The sequence below is a fragment of the Equus caballus genome, chromosome 25 (assembly GCF_041296265.1).
Source record: "Equus caballus isolate H_3958 breed thoroughbred chromosome 25, TB-T2T, whole genome shotgun sequence".
NCBI classification, from domain to species: domain Eukaryota; kingdom Metazoa; phylum Chordata; class Mammalia; order Perissodactyla; family Equidae; genus Equus; species Equus caballus.
Window position 1 is genome coordinate 25,289,954 of NC_091708.1, and position 27,850 is coordinate 25,317,803.

A 27,850-nucleotide genomic window follows, 5' to 3' on the forward strand; every position below is an offset into this window, starting at 1 on the left:
TCCTTTTCAAAAGATACTGTAAAGATAGTGAAAAGGCATGCCACAAATGAGAAGATGTCTTAAAGATATATAACTCATAGACTTTTATGAGTTATTCCAAAAAAATTAACTATATAGAAAGATGAGCAAAACTAATTCATAGGAATTACACAGAAGGAACATAAGTGACTAACATATGAAAATATATTCAACTTTATTAGTAATCAGGGAAATGCAAATTAAAACCACAGTGAGATACCATTTCATATCTACCAGATTGGCAAAAATTTTAAATGTCTGACATCAGGTGTTAGGGAGCTGTGGAACCGTGGGAGCTGTCATACATTGCTGCTGGTGGGAATATCACCACTGTGGAAAGGGGTTTGGCATTATTTGGGAAAGTTGAACTTCAGTGTGTGTTTCACTTATCCATTGCTATGTAATAAAACACTCTAAAACGTAATGGTTTAAAACAACAGTGATTTATCTTTATCCACAGTTCTTTGGATGGGCTGGGTTCTCTTCTGCTCTGCACACTCTAAGTCGAGGTCGTTCATATGGCTGCATTCAGCTGGGTCCTTGGTTGGGGCTGAAATGTCCTAAAAGGCCTCTCACCCTCTACGGCCTCTCTCATCTGGCCTCTCATCAGTTGGTAATCTGTCCCTCTTCTTTGCAACATAGCATCTGGCTTCCAAGACAGAGAAAGTGGAAGCTGCCAGCTGTCTTACAACCTGGGCCTGGGAATCCCAGAATATGATTTCCATCACATTCTATTGCTCAAAAAAGTCTTAAAGCTGACCCAGACTCAAGGGGTGGGGGGGCATATATCCCTCCTCTTGATGGAAGGAATGCTGGCGGATCTGTGACATGTTTAATCTACAGCAATGCCCAGTAATCCAGCAATTTCACCAGTAGGTATTTGCCCTAGAGAAGCTCTTGCACATGTGACTGGAAGAAGGGTACAAGAATATTTTTAGCAACATTGTTCATAATAGGAAAAAAAAACCTGGAGATCATGCCAAAAGTCCATAAACAGTAGAATGAGTAAATAATTTATAGTGTGTTTATATGTGGAATGTTGTATATTAATTAAAATAAGTGTAGCTATTTGCACCAACATGGGTAAGTCTCCAAACTATGTTTTATGAAAGAAGTGAATCGTAGAATAACATATACTGTATGAGTCTATTATATAAAATTCAGGGCCAGCCCAGTGGCACAGTGGGTAAGTTCGCATGTTCCGCTTTGGCGGCCCAGGGTTCACCGGTTTGGATCCTAGGTGTGGACCTATGCACTACTTGTCAAGCCATGCTGTGGCAGGCATCCCACATATAAAGTAGAGGAAGAGGGGCACAGATGTTAGCTCAGGGCCAAAAAAGAGGAGGATTGGCCGCAGATGTTGGCTCAGGGGTAATCTTCCTCAAAAAAAAAAAAAAGAAAAAATTCAAAATTAGGCAAAAGCTAAACAGTGTATTATTTAGACCATGGTTAGCCAAACTTTTTCTGTAAAGGGCCAGATAGTAAATATTTTAGGCTTTATGGGCAAGAGGCAAAGTTGGAGATACTATGTAGGTATAAGAGATGTATATATAACATCATATATATATGAGATGTATGTATAGCAACAGAGAACCAATTTCCACAATATTTTTTGTTGGTAAAATTCAAAACAAGTATAATTTTTGTAATACAGATCTACTCATGAGAAGAATGAAATTCTTTTTTTAGGGGGAAGCGGGAGGGCATATTAGTTTCCTGGGGCTGCCATGACAAAGTACCACAAATTGAGTGGCTTCAAACAGAAATTTATTCTCCCATAGTCCTGGAGGCTAGAAGTCTGAAGTCAGGATGTCAGCAGGGCCGCGCTCCCTCTGAAATTCTGGGTAGAATCCTTCCTTGCCTCTTGCGTCTTCCCAGCTTCTGGTGTAGGTGGCGCTCCTTGCAGCTGCGTCACTTCAAGCTCTGCCTCTGTCATCACATGGAGTTCTCCTTCTGTGTCTGTCTTTGCATAGTCTTCCCTCCTCTTATCAAGACACCGGTCATATTGGATTAAGGGCCCACCCTCCTCCAGTTTGAGCTCTTCTTAACTGATGACATCTGCAGTAACCCTGTGTCCACATAGGGTCACGTTCTGAGGCACTGGAGGTTAGGGCTGCCACGTATCCTCTTGGTAGATGCAGTTCAGTCTGTAACAGGGAGATCATGTTTTGCTTAATTGGGGTTCAGAGTTCGTGTTCCCTCTCATCAAATTGATCATAAATGTTCATCTGTAAAAGCCATTCTTAGCTCTAGGACCACCCACAACCAGATGGAGGGTTGGATTTGGCCCCGGCTTAGACGTAGATATGTAGGTATTAGGAATAGTATGGGGCCAGCCTGGTGGCGCAGCGGTTCAGTGCGCACGTTCCGCTTCAGCCGCCCGGAGTTTGCCAGTTCGGATCCTGGGTGTGGACATGGCACCACTTGGCAAGCCATGCTGTGGCAGGCGTCCCACATATATAAAGTAGAGGAAGATGAGCACGGATGTTGGCTCAGGGCCAGTCTTCCTCAGCAAAAAGAGGAGGATTGGCAGCAGATGTTAGCTCAGGGCTAATCTTCCTCAAAAAAAACAAAGAAAAGGAATAGTAAAAAACCAGGGAATGAGTAATAATGTTTATAGTTTTTATCTTGTGGGGTGGGGGAGGAAGAAGGAAGATTGGGTTAGAGAGGAATAGACGGCAGGCTCTGGGGTACTGGTAATATTTTATTCTGTTTCTTGGTATTCATTTTATTTTGTTCTTTGTACATATTAGTTTATATGCTTTTGATATGTTTGCTGTATTTCATGAAAAATAGTTGCCACCTCTCTGTTTCTTCTTCACTCCCCTTCTTTCTTTATTATTATTATTATTATTTAAATTTTTCCTTCTTCTCCCCAAAGCCCCCCAGTACATAGTTGTATATTTTAGTTGTGGGTCCTTCTCGTGGTGGCACGTGGGATACCACCTCAGCATGGTTTGATGAATGGTGCTAGGTCCTTGCCCAGGATCCAAACCAGTGAAACCCTGGGCCGTGGAAGCAGAGCGTGTGAACTTAACCACTGGGCCACAGGGCCTGCCCCCATCCCCTTCTTTCTTACCAAACCAGTTATTCTTTATTTTAAAATCCTCCTCCCACACTCACCTCTGATTTCTTAACTTCTGGAGTGTAATCTTCTGGATTTTGGCAAGTGCCTTATGTTCTTTTGTTAACAAGCCTGTCTCTGGTTACTGTCCCCCTTTCTCTTTGTTATTGTCACTTTTGCTGTACTCACTTCATCCTTCTCCTTAGACAAGCTTTTTTATTTCCTTTAGAAAGTAAACAAGAAAGTGGTTTTCCTTTCTGTTGTCTGACTTTATTTTAGATCTTTCCTTCTCACCTAACAACTAAGTAGGAAGTTTAAAGTGAAGGTGGATGGATGTAAAGAATGAATGGGCTCAGAGAACTTTCCTTAGTACTTTTGGCTCAGAGAAGCTTTTGATCAATACCCTGAGTTCTTTGCCAGCCTCCTAGTTTTGTGTGAGTAATGGCTTTATTGAGATGTAATTCACACACCACACAATTCACCTGTTTAAAGTATACAATTCAGTGGCTTTTAGTATATTCACAGAGTAGTGCAACCATCACCACAATCAATTTTAAAACCTTTTCATGATCCTCAAAAAGAAATCCCACACCCCTCGGTGGTTGGATATGCCACGTGTTATTTATCCATTCATCAGTTAATGGACATTTCTGTTGTTTCCACTCTCGCTGTTATGAGCAATGATCAGCATCCATTAAGCAATTATTTGCTTTTAGATAATTTCTTTTAAGTGGTATGTATTCATTGTAGAAAATTTGAAGAATATGATAAAATTTACTCACTATCCTGCTACCCAAAAATAAGCTTTAACGCTGTAAAAGTGGGCAAGAAAATGCATGTTTATGTAGTTTATTAATTCCTCATTTCTCTTTCAGATTTACTTCTCCTTTGAGCAGATTTTGTTTGCCAAATCACAGCAAGTCTGGCCAACGGCATTTGTAATAAACAGTTTCTAAATCGTACGATGGGAGTCCAGTAGAATTATTAACTATCAGAGGAGGAGGGAAGAGGGTTTAGAGAAAGTTTCAGAGGGGGAAGCATATATTGCGAAAATGTGCATGCATTCCTGACACTGGTAAGTAAATAAAACGTTGAGATTTCTAATAAGGTCGCACTTGTTCTGTTGTAGGAAGCTAGCGGGATGCACGGTTTTTATCACAGGCGCAAGCCGTGGCATTGGCAAAGCTATTGCATTGAAAGCTGCAAAGGACGGAGCAAATATTGTCATTGCTGCGAAGACCACCCATCCACACCCCAGACTTTCAGGCACAATCTATACCGCTGCTGAAGAAGGTGAGTGTGACAATGCCCTTTGCATGAAATGCCCTTCCCGTGGTTTTAATATGTAGAGAATTTGCTGGAGAGTTTAATTATAGCTGTTTGAAAGCTGCCCTAAAAATAATTTTATCTGGCTAAAGAAGTATTTTGACACCTTAGAGTAGGGATTAGGATCTGTTGTTCTTCTCTAGCAGTTTGGTTTTTTGTTTGTTTATTTTTTTGAGGAAGATTAGCCCTGAGCTAACTACTGCCAATCCTCTTCTTTTTCTGAAGAAGACTGGCACTGGCCCTGAGCTAACATCCATGCCCATCTTCCTCTACTTTATACGTAGGACGCCTACCACAGCATGGCTTGCCAAGCGGTGCCATGTCCACACCCAGCATCCGAACTGGCAAACCCCGGGCCGCCACAAAGCAGAACATGCGAACTTAACCACTGTGCCACTGGGCCGGCCCCTCTCCAGCAGTTTTGAGTAATATGAGAGACTCCCATTAAAGATCGTGTCTCGAGAGGGCAGTGGTTCTTGGATGGGAGCAGAGAGCTGGAGTGGAAGCGGAGAGGAGATACTTGAATGGTGGATGATGTGAACACTTGAAAAAGCTCTCTGTGTTATTTATTCTCTGCACAATTCTCAAATCATCATTTTAATACTTTCAGTTCACAAATAATTATTGAGTGCTGATATTCAAGGCGTTGTTTGGGTCAGAGTATCAGGAGGGAGGGCTTAAAATTTCAACTTCAGTTCAGTTGATATTGCTAGTTTTATTAGTTAGGTTAATAGCATTGTGGTTATGTTAGGGGAATGCATATGGAGTATTTATGAGTGAAATGATGCCTGGGATTTGTTTTAAAATACATCAGCAAAAACCAAAATGGGATTAGGGGCAGATAAATGAAACAAATTAAACAACTGGTAAAACATTAATAATCGTTGAAAGTAGATGGTAGATTCATGCTAATTCATTTACTATTCTTTATATTTTTTGTATCCTTTTGAAATTTTCCATAATAAAGCTTTTTAAAATTATTTTTCTTTTTTTGCTTTTTAATAGAATTCTTTTAAAATTACCTTCCATTTTTTGTTTTTTATAGAGTTGGTCCAGCTAGTCTGAAGCTGGAGATGGGTTGGTCAGTCTTTCCTACTGTAGAATGGAGTTGCTAGTAGTTATGAGACATAGTTATTTATATTGATTTTCTGAAAATGGGATACTAACTTCTTTTGACTCTTGTATCAGAACGAGAAGTTGAATATTTGAATGCTTTCATGCTTTTTTTGTTTGTTTATCCTTTGTAGTCGAAGCAGCTGGAGGAAAGGCCTTGCCGTGTGTTGTTGACGTGAGAGATGAACAGCAAATCAATAATGCAGTGGAGAAAGCAGTCGAGAAATTTGGAGGTAGTGCCTTCATTCTGAAATAATTGTTGACTATTGTTACAATGTAGGTGTAACTATAATTTTAATTTTTAATTTTTTGAAATTTTCTGAGTCCTTGGAATATAACCCGAAATAAGTATCTGCTGACACAGAAACATAGCTTAAAACCATCTGATGACTTTTTTTAATTGTTGACAATTATTTTGAATAATATAACAAATCTGCCATCCAGTATTGAGTTAGAGCCCTGACAATAATGTACATCTAACCAAGTAGTTTCCCAGACCCCATCCACTTGCCTCTCCCCAATTAATCTAACTGTCATTTGATAACTTTTTCATATTTATTGGAAAAGTGCAGATAACTTATTGGCGTTCAAGATATTTCACATTCTGATCTCAACAGACTTTTTTGATTCCATCTTCTAGACCCCTATGTAAACTCCCTTCTCTAGCCAAAATAGTTGACTTCCATCTCCTTACCTTGAATTTTTTACCTCTTCGCATTTTCTCTTCCCCTTCCTGAGGCTCCTCTAGTGCCCAGCCTTCCACCTCCGATCTTTCCTGAAATGCTCCCTTCTCTGTCTTTTGCAATCCCATCTTTCTGTGCTTAAATCTCATCTCCTTCGTGAAGCCAATTCCCTGACCATGCCCACTCATCAGAAGTGTGTGTTTCTTTCTCTGAACCCCTAAAACATTCCTTCGATCCTTATCTTGTACTGCTTTAGATCTTAGTAGTTCTTTTTTCTCCCCAGTTAGTTCATAATCTCCTAGAAGGCAGGCATTTGGGGTTGAGCTAAGGTTTTGATGATATTATAGCAAAGCACCTAGCCATGTCCAAATCCTACCCAAACCATTACCACGCTCCCTCCTAATATTCCAGAGACTGTATGGACATACAAGGGATATTGGCCAATGGGAATAAGGTAGTGCTGTCTCCTTAGCGAGGCTTTTGCTTCTAACCCCCAGGGCAGAGAGCTGTGTTATACTGGACTGGAGCATGGAGCTTTGGCTCAAGTGGGGCCTCTTCCTTTAAATCCAAAATCTTACCCCTAGGTGGCCACGTTTTCCAAAGTGATGTGAATGCCCACTTGAGAAGAGGAGAGAGAATGCAAACTTACTGATTTTTTTCTTACTGATAGGGCCATAAATGTGGAAGAGAAAGGAGAGGAAGCCACATTCATGTGCAAGACCTTTTATCTAAAATGACTTCAGCTGCTAGTAAAAGTGGCCAGTTAGTGCTAATAAGGATTGGACTTAATTAGTGTATCCATTCATTTTTTAGGGAGGAATTAAGGGAGGAGGTGCGTGGGGATAGACTGGAACTTTTCCTATCCCTGTATTCATCCAGTTTTAGTTCTTTCTGTTGATCCATTGTGTCTATCAACTGAGGATGAGTTTATCCTTCTTGGAGAATGAGATCATCAGAATATTGGGGAAGGCTGCTCCCACCTTCATCTGAGCCCTTGCTCAACCTTTATTTCTGTCCTAACAACAGTTCAGTTGTTGTCCGGTATGGTCCCAAGAAACCTCTGAAAGGGGTGAAGACAGGACATTAGTTAAAGGTACTCAAGGCCATACTGTTCAGGCCCAGAATTTACCCGCTATGTAACTTCCCATTTGAAGTCTACTTGTGGTGTCCAGCCTGGTTCACCAGAGAGAGTTATACAGTATGTGCTAATACAGCATAGCCCAATAGTATATGCCTGACTGTCAAAATGTGAAGGATCTCCACTTTCCAGTATTGGGCTTGATAAATAAATGGCAAGCAAAAGGATATATTGGAATATATGAGGAAGACATTTGGTGTAAAACTAATTTGGTCTGAACTTGTTTTTCCAAAAGGGCCTGAGGTGGCCACTGAGCATGCATTGTATATCTGTTTTAAGTATTTACTATGTCCCAAAGATAAGAACAATGCCCTTAAAAATAAGAATGGAACTTCCCCCACATAGGCATTTCCTTAAGGATAAGCATCTCTCTCTAAACTAAGGATTGATTACTGGCCTACTGTGCTCACCTTGTGACCACCTGGCTTGAAACCACAGACGTGCTACCTGCTGTGTTCATCAATTGCTATGTGAAAAGCCATGCCAGCAAAGCAATCTCGTGACTATTGTAAAAGGGACATTCCAGTCATATGTGATACATGCTCTTTGATGGTATATAACCACTCTGTCAACCCCAACTTCTTTGGAGGGTTCCATTCCTTTGTGAAAGGACACTCCCAGGCTATATGGTCCTCAGATCTGGCTCATAATAAACTCACCCCAATTTTGATTTATAGACTGGTTATGGATTATTTGCATCAACAGCCTCCTACAGGGAAATTGAAGTCTCACAAATGAATTTCTTCTCTTGTTGCCACAGAGAACTTGAAGACCCAAATTGAAATCTTTCTTGGGAAAATTAAAGCCTAGAAATCTCTCCTCTCGCATTTTCTTGTTCTGTTTTGTCGCAGCCAAAGAGGTTTCACTCAGATGCACGGGTAGTCTGGGGTTTATTCTCAGCCACGATAGCTTCTTGTTTCCATTGGACCTGGTATCATTCCTTCAGCATCTTCAATGTTGGATTATTCCAGTTTTACCTATCATGTGATCTATTTTTCCAGGAGTAGACAGAGAAAATGGAAGGAACAGAGGGAAATGTTGGTTTTTGTTTCTTCGGATACCTGTTGATCTGTATTATTGGCCTGGAACTCGTGTCATGGGAACTTAAACTCAACTGGTAGAAATCTTCAATTAAGAGGTGATGCTTTCCATATCTTTGGGGAAAAAAATCTCCCAATATATTTTGCTGTCTGTTGTTGAGAGGGGCATCTGAAACACTTCTGTATTCTTGCTAAATTTACAAATTGGTCATGGAGTTACTCTATTTTGGAATCTTTCCTAAGATTTCCTCCTCTCCTTAGTATCGACTTTGCTATACAGTAGTTCCCCACCCGCAGCCCTGAGGGATACGTTCCAAGACCCCCCAGTGGATGCCTGAAACCATGTATAGTACTGAACCCTATATGTGCTTTGTTTTTTCCTATACATAATACCCATGATGAAGTTTAATTTATAAATTAGGCACAGTAAGAGATTAACAATAATAGCTAATAATAAAATAGAACAGTTATAACAACATGCTGTAACAAAAGTTACCGTGGATCTTAACCTGAGCATATGATTTTGTTCCTTTTCTTATTAAGTCAAGAACTTTCACCTTTTCACTTAAAGCAAGCACTTAACATCTTCTCTTTGGCATATCCGAATTACCAGCATCACTGCTCTTGAGCTTGAGGGCCATTATTAAGTAAAATAAAGGGTTACTTGAACACAAGCACTATTCTACCTTGACATTTGATTTGACGTCCAAGACGGCTACTGAGTGACTAATGAGTGGGTAGCAGGTATAGTGTGGATACGCCTGACAAAGGGATGATTTATGTCCTCGGATGGACATTGGGAGATTTCATCGCACTACTCAGAACAACGCTCAATTTAACATTCGTGAATTTTTTATTTCTGGAATTTTCCATTTAATATTTTCTGACGGCGATTCACCACAGGTAACTGAAACTGTGGAAAATGAAACCGCAGATAAGGGGGAACTACTGTATTTAAAAGTTTTTGCTTTCCATTTTCCCATTAACCTCTGCTTTCCTGGCATAACAATGCAGAGTTAAGAGTGAGCGCTGTTCAGCTACTCAGCTGCTACTCTCTCCTAATCAGGATGATGCCCCGTCTGTAAGAGACGATTAATAGCCTGCTCTTCTTCTTCCTCTGTATTCTTTTTCCACAGAGATCCCATGCCTTTATTTTTTGTTTGTCTGGTTTCAGTTCCATACTGTGGTTGCTACTGGTATGGCCTTCTGTTTGGAATTCCGTAGACCTTTGAGTTCTGCCTTTTAGGGAAAAGTTTACCTCCGTCCTGATATTTCTCTCTGCTGGATAATTGTCCTTGACAAAGTCCTGAGCAGTTGATGAGCATGCCACCTGGTGCTCCCGATCCCCTTGCCTTCCCTCACCTTCAGAGTTTTTCAGGCCTTGAGCAAATTATGTTATTATTATTATTTTTTTAAAGATTTTATTTTTCCTTTTTCTCCCATAGCCCCCCGGTACATGGTTGTGTATTTTTAGCTGTGGGTCCTTCTAGTTGTGGCATGTGGGACGCTGCCTCAGCATGGCCTGATGCCTGGTGCCATGTCCACGACCAGGATTTGAACTGGCGAAACCCTGGGCCGCCAAAGCAGAGCGCACAAGCTTAACCACTTGGCCACGGGGCCGGCCCCAAATTATGCTATTTCATAAACCACAGAAACATTCTTTCCTGCCACCTTTTTTTTTTCCTGCAGCTGGCACATATATGCCTTTTGTGTATCATTTCCCACTACGTCCCCTGATCCATTTTAATCTGGCCCATCTGAGTTTAGTATTTTAACCTACCTCTTAAATTGGACCCATTTTTTTCTTTATCATTGGCAAGTCAGATATATTTCCCACATCAGTATATCTTCATTCCTCATCTGCTTTCTTTGCTTTTGGGCCCAGAGTTTGTGCTGCTAACATACTTGTCACTTGTTATCACATAGTGAGAGAGATGAAGTCAGTAAAGTCTGGATTTGCCCAAAGAATCCATTGATTGGATCCACTCTCACTAGCTTCAACTTCCTGAGTAGGGTAATTCTACACAGGTGGTGTATATATATATATATATATATACACATATATATATACCCATCAGTTCAGCATCTCACCCTGACCCTCAATTTGCTTTGCTCCCACCTGGTTTCTTCTTTAGTGACTATTATCTTGTCTCTTAGGCCTGGCAGAGTGGCTGGTGTAGAGTAGGCCCTCGGTGATTATCTCTTAGTAATGTGGTTGAGCAACTAGCTTTGTGGATTGAGAAACATGTCCTAGATTTAAAAATTCTTTCCACGGGCCTTTTCCACTGCTGAAGGCAAGCATTGTTATGTTCATTCTGGAAAGGTGGTAGTCACAGCACCTAGAACTTGTCTCGGATATACAGATGATTTACTTGAGTTTGAGTTTTACTATAATGAAGCTATAAAATGTATTACAGTTAAATCCAAAGCTAGTCTAAGGACACATTTTAAGAAAACGTTAGCAACACAAACTCTATACTAAAGGGTGTGGAAATTGAGGAAGGAGGATGTGAGCAAAATTTTATAATGTTGCTATACGTGAACAAAGGGTGCTTATGACTAAAGTGTTTCAGTGAGTATAATAACCTTATTTAAACCATTATCCGCATATTGTGAGAGAGGAGGCATGGCAAAGTTACAAGGATAACAAAAGATGTTTATTGCAACAGTCTAACCCTAGCAGTAGAAATTGTGATATTTCTATTTGGTGGAATATTAAGTGCTTTTTGGAAAGAATTATGATGTCCATGTAGAAACACAGAGAAGGGTTTGAAATACTTTTGTATTTTATCATTTTAACATATTTAATTAAACTCCTAACTATAAACAAAATATGTTACATATGGGTAGGGACTGGATAGACTATGCAGAAATAATAGTTATTCTAGACTTATTTTATTTTATTTTATTTTGTGTATGGGTTACAAAACAAACTTGGTCTACTTTGATAATTTCCCTGGAATTGAAACTCTAGGTCTGTTCTCTTTTTCTAGTTCCCAAGACCAGAAAGGAGCTCTCTCCTTTAAGTAAGGGTCTTAGAGAGGAGGGGGAGTGGTGTGATTGGAAAGAGGGCAGGCCTTGGAAAGATGCTAGAGAGGAGGGAAAACTTTAAGGACGTTGACTTAAGGTTCTTGGAGACAGGGAAGGAAGACAGAAGGTAAGGGAACAGAGAAGAATGGGAGCTACAAACCATTAAGGACTAAGCCTCCTCGTAGCGTCATGTGGAGCTCTGAGGATTGACTGTCTCCGTGGTGCCAGGGAAAATCATGTGGGCCTTTAAACACAGCTACTGAGTCTTACATCGTTGTATTGGTCAGTCATATTACCTAAAGGAAGTATTTGTGAGTCAATTTAGGGTTCAACTATGTAAATGTTTTTATTTCTTTTTGTTATGAAGTTTAAGTTACACTAATAGGAAACTGATTATTTGAAAACAGGAATTGATGTTTTGGTGAATAACGCCAGTGCTATCAGCTTGACCAACACATTGGAGACACCTACGAAGAGAGTGGATTTGATGATGAATGTCAACACCAGAGGCACCTACCTTACGTAAGTTAGAGTTGTGGGAGAGAATGTTGCAATGATTCCTCATAGAATAGTTGTAAACAGATTTGAACTGGATTATCAATACAGTTTAAAATCTACTCAATACTTGTAAAGGCCTAAAAGTACTCCAAGGCAGCAGATAGTATTGTAAATAAATAGTTTATTCAGAGCTCCTTTTCTCTGTGACTCTAGGAAAGACTGAAGTATAGCTCAAGCATTTTCAAATGTTTGCATGAACAAATACATATATGCATACCAAGTCTTTCATAGTCTTCTTATTACTCAAGCCAGCAATAGTCTCTCCTTCCTCTACAGAACACTTGAATTTAAGTTATATAACTAACAGAAAGCTCATTTTGAATCACATTTTAATGTAACTGACAAAAGGCTAATTCTATCTTGAACAATATCAGGGGAAATATAGAATATAGAATGAAAGTGAAGGTAGTCCTGATCTGTTCTGGATTGATCAGATGGTTCCCTCTTTTGTTTAAGTGTCCATTTGTTTATTTATTTACCCTCGGGTTCTACCATTTTGCTTGTAGACATAAGGATAGATAGAACTTGCTTGTCTGCCTTAAATGTCTCTTATGTGTATCTGCCTTATATGTATAATAGAACAGGTGGTTAGGACCTTGGGCTTTGGAGCCAGACTCCTCTGAGTAGGATTCAAATCCTGCCCCCTATTCCTCATGACTTTCTATCTCGTGACCTTGTGCAAGTAACTTACCTCTTGCAGGTTCAGTGTCCTCATTTGTAAAATGGGGATAATAAAGAAGTATGTCATAGGATTGGTCATGAGGGTTAAATATAAACTTTGTTAACTTAGTCCTAAACTTTGCCCCCAGCTGTGTTTTGTTGGGTCTGCAAAACTTGGCCCTCACCATGTTAAAATTGTTTTTATTAGTTACCTACATTCAAAATTCCATCAGTTGCCTACATGAAAAAAATCATATTTACACAAAAATGCAGATTTCTGGATTTTCTTGAAGCATTGGAAAATCTGGCCACATAGAGACAGCATTCCTACATGGCTGAGTGGCGCAGTATCAGTTGGCTCATTAGATGGGACATGAGCTCCATTGTCTTCTGAATGTGGAGGATAGGCTAACAAGTTGCCGTTCATTGTTCTTATGCTTTTGTTTTTCTTATATTAAAGAGGGAAGTAAAATATTTCTCATACCCATGTCTATCTGAAGTGGGAAAATGAGACTTATGCCAAGAGGGCCATATGTTCAACTGAAATGAGTGAGAGCTTACTTTATTGAATTTACTTCTGTAAACGCAATATGTAAGGTATATCGTAGTGAATCAAACCATGGTAAGAACTTTGGCAAGCATATAGAAAAGATTGTGGTGAAAAACTTAATGAGCTATAAAAGGACTAACATTTCAATAGGGTTTGTGTTTATTTTCAAATAAAATCAGCAATGTTGTATGTGATACAGTTATGTGTTACATGAAGAAATTATCTGAGCATCAAAATCTTTTATAGCTGGAAACTTTGTGAAAGAATTTTGATTAAATGTAAACACTCATTTAAACAGGTGTTTAAAAATATAAACCAACCAGGAATACTGTTGCTCACCATGTTGAATTAAGGCTCAGAAGGGCACAATATGTGAGAAAGGTGAATCATTTGTGGCAGTTTCTAATATAGGTGATGAAGCCACAGATATAAATATTCCATCCACCTAGTTATGTTTATTTATGGTGTCAGGAGAATTTTGGTGTGATTAAAAAATTTTTAGACTGGGTACCCGTAATATGAGCATTAGGAAGTGACTTGTTAAGTGTTCAGAAATGTCTTAGGAGGGTTAATATAGATTTGTCAAAATTAGTAATCATAGCTATAGACAGTGCTGCTGTGATGGTCATTGTTAACGTTAAGCTTATGAAAATCTACACTAATGTGGAAATGTTTCACTGAGGTACGTAAATTCAGTTTGTTTATTGTATTGTTCACTAGGAAGTGCTCTTGCTAAAAAGTTAAAAATGGCTTATGTTATGAATTCTCAGAACTAAATACACTTCCGTGGGTTGAACCACAGACAGTTCAGTGCTTTCCTCATGTTGAATACACACGTGATTGTCTGCTCTGTGACAAGACTGTGTGGCTGTAGCGTATTGTTGAAGATAGTTTGTTTTTAATTTGAAAGAAATCAGCTCTTTTTGCCACCCAAGAGAAAATTTTCAGCTGTTCCCAAACAAAGATTGCATCAAAGACTTGGCTTTTTTAGCTGACATTATCACTTATGTAAACGCAAATGTATGATTCTCATTGTTCGTTCCTTGTGAAATTATGTCTTTGGAAAATCCACTTGCAAGAACAATCTGGCCCCTTTCCTATGCTGAGGTCATTTTCCAAAAATGAAAATGATGGCCTAAACTACATTACTACAATTGTAGATTTGAAGGGTTTTTTTTTTTTCCTTTTTCTCCCCAAAGCCCCCCGGTACATAGTTGCATATTCTTCTTCGTTGTGGGTCCTTCTAGTTGTGGCATGTGGGAGGCTGCCTCAGCGTGGTTTGATGAGTGGTGCCATGTCCTCGCCCAGGATTCGAACCGATGAAACACTGGGCCGCATGCAGCGGAGCGCACAAACTTAACCACTCAGCCACAGGGCCAGCCCCTACAATTGTAGATTTGAAGATTCAGTTCAAAACAAAACAAAAAATCCTAATTTCAAACTATAAGCAAATGAACTAACCGTGTTCAATTACCTTTCTCATTGAAATTATTTGTGTAGTTGAAGAACTGACAATGGAATATATAAGCTGTAGGTCTCTAAACTGAATATGAGCACATTGGAATAAGAAATCTACAGATATCTCAGGAATAGATACCCTAAAGTAAAAACCCCTTTTTTAAGCAAAGATTCTATTCACTGTTTAAAGTTCTTACATTTATGAACAGCTATTTTTAAGGTAAAACTAACTATTGTTCCCAGTTAAAGGCATATTGCATTGCCAAATGAAAGACCTGACATTGACCTTTGGACCAAAGAGAATGTTCAGGTTTTTAGCCCTCTTTGAAGGGTATAAGTTATAACAGAGAAGTTCATAATGAAACATTTCCATTTTAATTTTTGTCTTGTGTTTTATTTAGTGACACTCATTTCTTCATGGAAAATAAATATAGATTGTTTTCTCAGGGAAGCCTGGGGAGCATCCTCAGGGAGAGAGTGGGGGTGAGGCCCAGAGAACTGACCTCTTTGGAGGTTTCAGCAAGGAACTGGAGCTGTCTCCTCGTCCCTGGCACCCAGGGGCCTGTGGCCTGTGCCTTGTGTTTTAATTGTTTAGCAAAACAGGGTTGGAAGGCAGAGGGGAGGTAGAAGGCAGACCCTTAATTTGTATTTTTAAGTTTTAATTAAATACATAATCTCCAGTATTGTATGTGTTTGTATCATGTTAAATGCTTATAGAAATTCAGTAATAAGGTTCGATTATATTTCTGAACAGTTGATTTTTCTCATACCCCGTTTGCTTTATTTACTCAACTGCCCTACAGGCCTTTGAGCTCGCAACCCTGAGTAAGTAAAATAATTCATGTAAAAGTAGTAAGTGCAAGGCCTTGCACACAGTACGTTTTCGATAAACTTAACTATGTCTTTAAACTGAAGGTGTTAGCCTCTAAGCGTGGTGCTAAGAGTTTTCGGTATAGTATATAAGATAAGGCATGTGCTGTGAAAATGCACCTAATGTAAGATTAGTCCCTGTCGAGGGTCAGGGGAGCGAAGTGCAGGTAGAAAGGTTTGTCTGATAGATCAAAGGAGAAGTCATGTTTATAATGTCAATGAGAGGAGCTCTTTCGAGTGTAAAATATCGTTTTATTGCCTGAAATAGATTTGGTTTGTTTCTTATTGATGCTTTGAGGTGCACCTTCACTATTTTAATGAATATGAGCGGTAATATGTGCACCTCCCCCCCTCACCCTCATAAAAGTGAAGCATCTTTGGAAAGGAACAGCAGTATGTACAAAATCCCTTTAGTGATGTTGATTGTATTTGGTTCGTAAACTTGAAAAGGTGTTGCAGGTGATAACAAGAATGTTGTACATTTGGTAATCAGAAAACTGACTTGAAAGAAGAATGGACTAGTTTAAAGTCCGAGAAGTTATTGAATGAGAAATAAAACTTAAAGCTATAAAATTATTATGCTACAATATGTTATAGCTTAATAATTAAAATTTTAAAATATTAGACTTGAGTCTTTTGTAAAATAATTTGCATACCCTTATGAAGAGTTTTTTTTTTTAAACTAAATATTGCTCTCAAAGACATATTGCATTGCATTTTGGTGCAAATTAAATTTGGGAATGGATTGGGAGTTATATTATTAAATTGCAGTTCCAATGCAGTAGGAATACCACACCTACTAAGAAGAAATTAGTCACCTTATGTCATACTAATAATAGCAGTTGTTTATTTCATGTTTAGTATCTGCACTGTTGTATCTCATATATATCCTCTCATTTTAATCCCTTGGTCAGTCCTAGATGGTAGCAGGTATTACCAACATTTACAAGTGAGAAAATTGAGAATTAGAAGACTATATGTTTTGCCCAAGATCACACAATGAAGGGGCAGAAAGAAGATTTGAACCCAGGTCTGACTTGAACACCCATGTTCTTTACCACACTGCTGGCTTTGCTGGCCGACAAGTACATTAACTGTTACTGAAAGTTGTGTGTGTGTCGGGGAGGGAGAATTTGGAAGGATATAGTTGAGTTGGATTTAAGGCTAATGTGCCAAGGATTTGGTTATTTTCTTCAAGCAGATCGTGTTGTCAGGCCATTAAGCAAAGCTTCAAAGGATGAAAATTAGTTGTTCTTCTTAGCTTCATTCTAGAAAAGTAAAAACAAACAAATGAAAGTACCCTTCAGATTACTGAGCAAGTTCCCTTGCTCTATAGCAGTGGTTTAAAATGTAAGTGAGGAAGGTGTTAGAAAGCTATTGACTTGTGTTTTCTTTTGCTTTCAGATCTAAAGCATGTATTCCTTATCTGAAAAAGAGTAAAATCGCTCATATCCTCAATCTCAGCCCACCACTGAACCTCAACCCACTGTGGTTCAAACAGCACTGTGGTAGGTGGGAGAATGAGGGGATGGTTTGTTTGGTTAATTTGTTTTGTATTAAATCAGTATATCTATGATAGAATCATAATTTGTCCATAGTATTCAACATTAAATTTTCTATGCAGAATCGGTAGCATTTTGGAAAGCAGATTCTTAATCTTTTGTCTGTAATCTAAAAAATTGAGGTATAATTTACACTCAATAAAATGCACAGATCTGAATGATTCTTTGATGATAAGTTTTGACAAATGTATACACTTGGATAACCAACCTGCCAATCAAGATAGGGATTTCCATCATCCCAGAATGCTCCTTCAAGTCCCAATTGGTGTGTTTTATTGTACGTTAACTTATTGTTCAATGAAGTTGGTTAAAAACTATCCATGAAATGCTTCACATTTCACAGCAAACTAATGACTTAAGGGGAGTGTGCTAAATAACTAGATTTATGTGTGGGTGCCTCCTTTAAGATGGTTGTGTGGGAAGTATGCTAAGTGACAAGGTTTACATATGGGTGTCTCCGTTAAAATAGTTGTATCAGATACTTAGCCCTTATTGCTACATCATTCACTAAAATTTGCACAGGCAGTTGGAGTAGAAACCCACGGTGCAAAACTGAAAGAAGTACTGTTTTAATTGAGTAGGTTAAACAAGTGTGTAACCTTTTGTTGTGGTTTTACTAGCAGTAGTTTCCCTTGAATGATCACTTTCATCCTTTAAAAAGAAAAAAAAAAACAAATAACATCCCTATATTGAGAAAAATGAAAGTTTATCTTTTCTTTTAATAAAATATTAGAATGGAAATATATAAAACTAGTTCATTCCTGTTCAGCTACTTCCATAAAAATAGTTCTTTTGAAAACAGTACATTTTTAAAATTATATTTTGTATATTTTATATTCTTAGAGAATTCTGAAAAAATGTATCAGGGAAGAAATAGTAATAGAAGGAAATTGGTTATTTATGCCCACAAATTAGTTTGTTTCTTAATTAAATACTATTCTTTGTGGTTTCCTTCAGCTTATACCATTGCTAAGTATGGTATGTCTATGTGTGTGCTTGGAATGGCAGAAGAATTCAAAGGTGAAATTGCAGTCAATGCATTATGGCCTAAAACAGGTATGTACTTAAAAAACATCCATTTATTGGATTCTCATTGATTGCCCTTGACACTCGTGCGATGTGTCTTGGGTGGGTGTAGTGGTGGGAGTGAGTAGACTATCAATGGTAACCCCATTCTGTCTGCTGGAAAGCAAGTTAAACTTTTTGTTGTACAGATAAGGCCCTTTTCAATCATCTTCTAGCTTTGACTTGGACTACAGGACTGACTCTTCAGCCAATTGCTATACTAGAAACATCGAATACCGGAACACCTGAGTCTCATTAAAGCCAACTGTGCTTCCCTAACTTTTTCTCCATTCTCGTCCTTGGTACCTCACTAAATTCTGCAGGTTCTCATGCTTTGGTTTTCTCTTCACATATCCCAATGAATTCTTGTTTACTTTCTTATATTCTTGTTACCTTTGTCTCTTTCCTTTATGAAAAGCTGACTTATCTGTACTTTCACGTGGCTTCTTCTGAGTTCACAGAGAGCCTAGACCCCCCCTTACAGGAGAACCTGCATGTGGCTGGGCTTTGTATGCAGCTTTAGAGTAAACGTATGACAGAAGCTGCTGGCTTGCAGGTTAGGGAATATGCTGTATAAAAATGAGGGAGACCCATCCAAAATGACAGAAAGGGGGGCCGGCCCGGTGGCACAGCGGTTAAGCTTGCACGTTTCACTCCAGTGGCCTGGGGTTCGCCGTTTGGCATCCCAGGTGTAGACCTACACACCACTTGTCAAGCTTTGCTTATATCCCACATATAGAATAGAGGAAGATGGGCATGGATATTAGCTGAGGGCCAGTCTTCCTCAGCAAAAAAGAGGAGGATTAGTGGCAGATATTAGCTCAGGGCTAATTCTCAAAAAAAAAAAAGACAGAAAGGGAAAGCCTTTTTGTGGGTTCTTATTCTCCACTTATATATCATAGTAGCTTAAAGGAGGAAAAAGAAAAGACAATTTATTTTGTTATACATTTTTCCATATATTTAATAGATAATGCCTGTGAAAACATTAACTTCTTTCATCTTAAATCTAAATGGCAATCCTATTCCAGAAAAGTATGTTTAATCCTAAAGTGATTGTGTGGTGGGAACCACTTTTTCATTTCACTTTTTAAAAATTTAACAGGACCTTCATTACACTAACATCAACATTTAAACATTCAAATTAGTGTGGCCATTTTTCCAAGGAAACTCCTTAGGAGTCAATACTGGTGTTTCTGCTCCTGAGACATGGTGGGCCTGCACGTGGTGGTCACTCATATTTACTGAATGAATGGGATTTTTGGATTCCTTTTGAAAGTATCTTCATGTTCTTCAGTACATTCCTTGAAACTTACGGATGGCCACTTGGACTATTTTCCACTTATTTGAGGGTTAGAGGGAAAGGTTTCTGGGAAGGTGCCTGTTAGAACTCATGTCCTTGCCATCTTCCCTTTCCAGCTACCTGCACGCTCCCCTGAGTGGAACAGCTGTTGGGCTGGCAGGCAGGCAGGACTTGGAAGGAATTAGCACGGCATTGATTCTATAAGAGAAGTAACTGAGACACTTGTGAAGGACTTTGTTCCCCTCTGGTCTGGAGGACAGAATGGGACCAGTAGAGAGCACTGGAGAAAGAATAAATCCTCAGAAGTTCCTGGAGAGAGCTTGACCCATGGAGATCTGAGGAGCTCAACAAGAGGGATTCAAAAGGTGCAGTAAGGGGCCAGCCCCACGGCCGAGTAGTTAAGATCATGTGCTCTGCTTCGGCGGCCCGGGGTTTCGCTGGTTTGGATCCTAGGTGCGGACGTGGCACCGTTCATCACGCCATGCTGAGGTGGCATCCCACGTAGCAGAGCCAGAAGGACCTACAACTAGAATATACAACTATGTACTGGGGGCTTTGGAGAGAAGAATTGAAAAAAAGATTGGCGACAATTGTTAGCTCAGGTGCCAGTCTTTAAAAACAAAAACAAAAACAAAAAAAACACACAAAAGGTGCAATAAGTATTTCCTACCCTTGAGGCTGGGACAGTGAGGAAACCAGGCGGACTTCTTCTTAGGCCCCCAAATGGATTCAACAACTGGGACATCTGATGTGTTACCTGCTCATGGGGCAGAGACTGCTGCACTTGCCACTGCGGGCAAGCTTGCCATCGTTTAAATTACCTAAGGGTGAGTAGAGCAATGAGGAGACAAAGAAAAAGTGTGGTGCAGCTAAGGGGATCTGGGATCCAAACACAGAAGGAATAAACAAAGCACCCAGAGTAACAGCTTTCAGAGAAATACAACTGCTAAAGAAAACAGGAGATACCTTGATTACATAAATACAACAGCTACTTAAGAGATTGAATTGTGGCATTAAAAATGCTTTCTGGAACTACACAAAGATCGTGTTTTGAATTAAAAAATATATAGTAGTTGAATTGAAGAATTGGATGGTCGCTGTGAACAAGTGAATAAGTAACTTGCAAGTTCAAGTGTAAGAAATATCTTAAAACACAGAGCAAAAATACCCTGAAGAGAGAAAAAAGAGACTTAGGGGACTTCACATGCAAATATCAGGAGGCCCAGAAGGAGGATAAAAGCACAAATGGGGAGAAACAATAGTTGAACTAAACATAGGAAACAATTCCCTTGCGCTGAAGAAAGACTTCAGTGTGTAGATTAAAGGGTTTACCAAGTTTGAGGTCAAATTTATGAGGGAAAAAAGACACCTGGGAGAATCTCAGAATTTCTAGGATAAGAAGAAAACCTTACCTCCTTTCTGGCAGAATACATGTTACTTACAAAGGAAAAAGAACCAGATTGCAGACCCTTTGTCATCAACACCAGAAACTAGAAGACAGTGGGATAATATCTATAGATTACTGATAGGAGGGGACCCAGTCAAGATGACATTTACTGACAGGATGAAAGGAAGATGAGGGGACATGCAAGGATATCACATTTGAGAAAAATTTTCTAGAAGGGCTCTGAATGAAATAGCAGGTCAATCAGAGCAGAGACTTCCAAGAAAAAGGGAAATGAAGAGAGGAAATAATGTCAAGGAAATAACCATGTGATATAGAAGGTTAACTGTAAATGGGTTATGGTTGAGTGACTGGGAACATGAAATATAGGTACCAAATAAGAACTGGGAATATGAAATGTAGGTACCAAATAAGAACTGGGAATATGAAATGTAGGTACCAAATAAGAACTGGGAATATGAAATGTAGGTACCAAATAAGAACTGGGAATATGAAATGTAGGTACCAAATAAGGACCTTGTAGAGGAGACTTCAGATTTGTCTCTGGCCAAAAGCACTGAACTCTCTTTGTAAAACCTATGAGTTGGGGAAGGGAGAAATAAGCAAGTGATTGAATTCTAAAGGGCTCGTATGAGCAAGGGAAGATAGAGGAAGGAAAAGTATTCTAACAGTCTCATCTTGGGGCAGCCACAATTCTAGATGGTATGTTTTTTAAAAATTATATTTTCTGTTTGGTGATAGGGTATAGAAATGCTTTTGGATATTAAAATTATTGATAACTACCTTTCTAAACTTACTCTAATAATTTATCTGTAGATTCTTTTGGATTTTCTATGTAGGTAACCATATCAATAATAACATGTATTTCTTCTTTCCAATAATTTTGCCCTTGGTTTCTTTTTTTCTTGCTTTACTCTGCTCACCCTCTCCTCTCTCCTTCTTCTTCCCCTCCACCAGTAGATTTCTCTTGATTTTTTTGAGAGCCCAGCAAGGCTTTAAAAAACGTTTGTTATCTGTTTATAGTTTTATTGTAATTAGGCAACTCTTTAGAGTTTCTAATTCATCATATTTCCAGAAGCAGACTAGTCCTATCCATTTTTAATTTAAATATATTACTAGGTATTTATATATTTTTTATTGTGTTCAGTATCTTTTCCAGTATATTTTCTACTTTATTATCAAAGTATGTATAAAAACTATACACCTTTATCTTTTATAAATGTACTAGCAAACTGACTCTTACTAATACTAAAAAGTTTTCATCAGATTCTCTTAGATTTTTCAGATTGAATGTCTTATCACAAAAAATGATAATTATGTCTCTGCTCTTTTGGTGTATGTTAAATTCCTTATCCATCCATTTCTTACTAAATGAGTGAATACTTTTAGAACAATGTTGAATGGTAATAATAGCAGGGCAATAATGGAATGCTTTTGTTTCATCATTAAATATATGCAGTTTCTTCCCTGTTTGTTTGTTTACTTTAATTCTTGCATTCCTTCTGCTATGTTATGCTGCGTTGGTATTAAATGTGGTAGTAACGCACCAAGGGCTTGCTTGATTTGCTGGAAATGTTTCTATCCGCTAAGTGGATTTGGCAAGCTGGAAACTTTCATAGTGAACTAGCATAAAATCTATGTGTAAGCTCTCTTAACGCTTATTAAAGTTGCACATTACTTTTTCATCATATCTCAAACTTGGAATTATTGGAGAATTAAAAAGAAGAAATAAAACGCATTGTTCCTGCCCTTTGTGGTTTAAAAATTTTGTTTGGCGAAAGAAATCATATAAATATAATGTAATCAGAGAAGTAGTCTACCTTTGTACTCTTCAGATATGTGTACTTTGTTTTTTTTTAAAGATTGGCACCTGAGCTTACAACTGTTGCTAATTTTTTTTTTTCTCCCCAAATCCCCACCCCTGTACATAGTTGCATAGTTTTTTCATTTGTGGGTCCTTCTAGTTATGACATGTGGGACGCCACCTCAGCATGGCCTGACAAGCAGTGCCATGTCCGTGCCCAGGATCCGAACCTGTGAAACCCTGGGCTGCCGAAGCAGAGTGCGTGAACTTAACCACTGGGCCACAGGGCCAGCCCCAGATATGTGTACCTTGATTCTAAAGTCTAAATAGATTTCCCAGATTAACTCAGTCTGCATCTTTTCTTTTGTGAGAGCCTTTGGGCATTTGTACTCTCAGAATCACAGTTTTTCTTTTAAATTAACACATTTAATCTGTCCTCCAGATTGTCAGGTAAGCCTGCGGTCTAATTAGGGTAAAGGGATGATAGAACAGATTGTTCTTAAACATCCAAACGCCGTTAGTATTTGAAGTCATCCAGTTTCTATATTGCTCACCTTGTTCTTAGTTGTGTGAGCTGCGGTAGCTCTCTGTGCCCAGTGTCCCCTTGTATAAAATTGGGAATTATAGTCAGTAATCTCTAAGGCCCTTTATTTTCGAACATTGAATTATGGAAATTTTCACACATACGTACGAGCACGTGCACAGTAGAATAGTACACCGTGTACTATTCAGCTTCCGCCGTTTTCCACACATGGCCAGTCTTGTTTTGCCAGCCAACATGCCTCCGTCTCCTTTCATCCTCATCTGTACCCACCCTGGATTGTTTTAAAGCAAATCCAAGTCATCTATCCTTTCATCTGTATATACTTCAGTGAGTATCTTTAAAATATAAGGCTCTTAAAAAAAATGAAATCCTTATCATAGCAAGAAATCATTAACAAAATACCTCTATATCATCAAATATCCAGTCAGTGTTCCGGTTTCCTCAAGCGCCTTTAAACGTTCTCTTTGCACTCGGTTTATTCAAATCAGGATCTAAACAAGTTCCACACATTGCATTTGTGTGATATGTCTCTTAAATGTTTTAATCTGTAGTAGTTACGCTGTTAATTTTTTTTCCTTGCCACTGATTCCTTGAAACACCAGGTCATTTATCTTATAGAATGTCTGGCATTCTGGATTTTCCTGATTCTCCCCATTGTGTCATGTAACGTATTCTTGTATCCTCAAAGGACCTTTCCATTGTTTGTTTCCATTCTTCTTCCCTCTGGCATCCTTTCCTTTAGTCACCCGTCACTCAGCAGTTATCTGTTGGACAGTTACCACGTGGCGATCATTGTGCGGGGTACTGGGGATACCTCTCTGGCCTTTTCATCTAGTAGATCTGGGAGTGGGCTGTTAAAAGCACATTTAATCCAGCACTTTTACAAGATATTATAGCCCCATAATTCTGGAACTGAACTGCCACACACAGCAATGTGAAACGTACCCAGAGTTCTGCTTAGGAACAAAGGAGGGATTTCTTTTCATCTTTGCTTCCCAGCCGCTGTGTATTGGGTGAAGGGATTTCCTTAGCTCCAAGCAGTAGTGAAAGGTCCAGTGGCCTGTGATGTTGAAGCTGGGGAAACAAGCGGCTGTGGTGAGAGTTTCTGGAACACGAGGCATGTTGCTAGTGTAACTCTTAGGAAAACTTTTCTGTTGGAGCCGGCTCTCCAGTCTCCCATCTTTCTTTTCGTCTAAGGACTCCAGGAGTCAAGTTTTAGAAATTCCTTTCTTCTGCAATTTGACCGAGATTCCTTTCTCCCTGGCCCGTGTGGGATCAGAACCGTGTTTTATTGCTTCTTCATTTTCCTTATGTTTCTGTAACAGGCACAATTTTTTTAAGACTTTCTGGAAAGTGGTATTTTTTGCAGTGGTGCAAAAGATGAGAGTGAAAAAGATGCTTCGACAATGTTTTTCAAACTGCATGTGGAGACTTATTGGTGAAATCAATTTAGTGATGCATGAAATCAATTTCGTGGTTTATGAAATTGATTTAGGAGATAGCAGCCAGAATTTTATTTTATTTCTAATGGAATAAAATAGAAAATATTAGAGAACATTGCACATAATAGAAGTCAGTATTGTTTCATAAACTTTTTTTTTAATTTTATTTTTCCTTTTTCTCCCAAAGCCCCCTGCTACATAGTTGTGTATTTCTTTTTAGTTGTGGGTCCTTCTAGTTGTGGCATGTGGGACGCTGCTTCAGCATGGCTTGATGAGCAGTGCCACGTCTGCGCCCAGGATCCGAACCGGCGAAACCCTGGGCCGCCGAAGCAGAGCATACGAACTTAACCACTCGGCCTTGGGGCCGGTCCCTATAAACTTTTGTTTTGTATATAAACATCACATATAAATTGAATGTATATATGTATATGTTTGTGAGTGTGTGTATGTACATATTATGTATTCTTAGCCACGTGGTAAAAAGTGTTACTAATTGTGGACGATAGTCAAAAAATATAAATCTCACACTTTACTGTGCCTCTCTTTTTCTTTTTTTTAATTTAATTATTTTATTGAGGTCATGTTGGTTTATAACATTGTATAATTTCAGGTGTACATTATTACATTCTTATATATTCATTTCTGTGTAGACTGCGTCATGCTCACCATCAATAATCTAGTTTTTTTCTGTCACCATACTTATGCACCCCTTTACCCCTTTTGCTTTCCCCTTTACCCCCTTCCCCTCTGGAAATCACTAATCTGTTCTCTTTGTCCATGTGTTTGTTTATCTTCCACATATGACTGAAATCACACAGTGTTTCTTTGTCTGTCTGGCTTATTTCACTTAGTCTAATACCCTTAAGGTCCATCCATGTTGTTGCAAATGGGATGATTGTATCCTTTTTTATGGCTGAGTAGTATTCCATTGTATATATATACCACCTCTTCTTTATCCAATCATCAGTTGATGGGTACTTGGGTTGCTTCCATGTCTTGGCTGTTGTGAATAATGCCACAGCGAACATAGGGATACATAAATCTCTTTGAATTGTTGATTTCATGTTCTTTGGACAAATACACAGTAGTGGGATAGCTGGATCGTATGGTATTTCTATTTTTAATTTTTTGAGAAATATCCTTACTGTTTTCCATAGTGGCTGCACCAGTTTGCCTTCCAACCAGCAGTGTATGAGAGTTCTCTTTTCTCCACATCCTCTCCAACACTGTTTGTTTCTTGTCTTCTTAATTATAGCCGTTCTGGGGCGGGGGTGGGGGGGGGGGTGTGTGAGGTGATATCTCATTGTAGTTTTGATTTGCATTTCCTTAATAGTTAGTGACGCTGAACATCTTTTCATGTGCCTAATGGCCATCTTCTTTGGAAAAATGTCTGTTCATATCCTCTGCCCATTTTTTGATTGGGTTGTTCATTTTGTTGTTGTTGAACTGTGTGAGTTCTTTATATATTTTGTGAGTTAACCACTTGTCAGATATATGATTTGCAGATGTTTTCTCCCAGTTGGTGGATTGTCTTTTCATTCGGTTGATTGTTTCCTTTGCCATGCAGAAGCTTTTTAGTTTGATGTAGTCTCATTTATATATCTTACCAGATGGGGACTGACCATTGGATTTAGTAGTCTGTACATCTCCTTCACATCACGTATAACATGTGCAATTAATTTATTAATTTTATAATTATAGTTTAATGTCTTTCTTGCAGGAATGAAAGCTTCTTGATGTTAGAGACAGTATTTTGTTCATTTTATTGTAGTCATTGTGGACACTCAATAAATATTTGATGAAGGAATGAACATGCTATATGATTAACTTCTGCCTAGTCCAAGAATAGACATTCTGAACAAAGCTTATATAAGAAAAGAGGAGGGGCTGGCCTGGTGGCGTAGTAAAGTTTGCATGTTCTGCTTCAGCGGCCCAGGGTTTGCCGGTTTGGTTCCTGGGTATGGACCTACGCACCGCTTGGCGAGCCATGCTGTGGCAGGCGTCCCACATATAAAATAGAGGAAGATGGGCACGGATGTTAGCTTAGGGCCAGTCTTCCTCAGCAAAAAGAGGAGGATTGGCATCAGATGTTAGCTCAGGGCTAATCTTCCTCAAAAAAAAAAAAGAGAGAGAGCATTGAATGACAGGGAATATGGAGGACATTATTATCAGGATCAGTGGGAGTAATCAGCTCAGTGCTTGGATCTTTGCTTTAGCTTTGAGATGTTCATTTTAGAAGCTTTACTAGACATCTTGGAATGGAACCATTGATATCATTTGGATCCTAGACTTGATGGCACAGTAAATAGAATTGACAGTCATGCTCCTTGTGATACATGGCTTGATGAATTATGAACGGAATACTTTTGAAACATAGCAGGAGGGCCGTGTAGCTCAGATTAAATGTCAGGAAAAGAGGTTTTCTAATGGAACAATTGAAATGAAATCTCAAGGAGATGTTGGAATTAGCAAGGAGAACTGGGCAAGGCATTCCTGGCAGAGGGAACAGCAAAGGCTGCAGCATGGGAAGATACTATGTGTTTGGTGGAACTACAAGGAGTTTGTTACGGTGTGTGCATGATACTGTGTGTGCTTTTTATTTCTCACTGAAGTTGAGAAACTGCAAGTAGTTCAGGCTGACCGGAATGCTGAGTGGATGTGAGGCTGTGGGGGAGATGGATGAGCTGAGCCCCAGGTCTTGATCGCCAAGTCTCGGAGCTTGAATGTTAACGTATATTCAGGAGAGAGAGCCACTTGAGAATTTTAGGAGCAGGAGAACAATAATAAACCGAGTGAAAATAGGAGCTGTCGAGTGATATAACCATATGATGAGGTTTAGGAACTAATTTGGCATCTGAATATAAGATGGCTTGTAAGATTGTGGAGAGAGGAGGCAGGAAAGCTAGCTAGAATATTGCATTATTCCTGATTGAAGCGATGAAAACAGATCTGAGAGGGTGTCCAGGCTCCCGGGTGTTTGTGAGGCCTCTATTTAAAAGACACGTTTCCTCTTCCTAGACTGCGTAGAGTGGCGCTCTCTTTATACTTGTTGGAACCAGAAGTAATCTCCCAATATTATTGCCCTTCAATGCAAAGGAGATTTATTGCACTTAACAGAATGGATACGGTGTAACATATGTTATCCACAATGAAAGCAGAGTCCTGGTCCACTGTTTGTCCTCTCTGGCTTGGTGTTCCTTCTCGCCACCAGCTGTATTAC

At 39.0% G+C, this 27,850-nt stretch overlaps 1 protein-coding gene across 1 annotated transcript in view; it reads left to right on the plus strand.

Annotated features, from left to right (window-relative positions):
- The window catches only part of HSDL2 (hydroxysteroid dehydrogenase like 2), a 65,165-nt gene that overhangs the window by 4,968 nt on the left and 32,347 nt on the right, over nt 1–27,850 (plus strand). Inside the window, exons 2-6 of the mRNA XM_001489727.5 lie at nt 4,212–4,375; nt 5,656–5,754; nt 11,820–11,934; nt 16,913–17,016; nt 18,028–18,126. Of these exons, the coding sequence (XP_001489777.2) occupies nt 4,212–4,375; nt 5,656–5,754; nt 11,820–11,934; nt 16,913–17,016; nt 18,028–18,126 (581 nt within the window). The remainder of the gene's footprint in view (nt 1–4,211; nt 4,376–5,655; nt 5,755–11,819; nt 11,935–16,912; nt 17,017–18,027; nt 18,127–27,850) is intronic.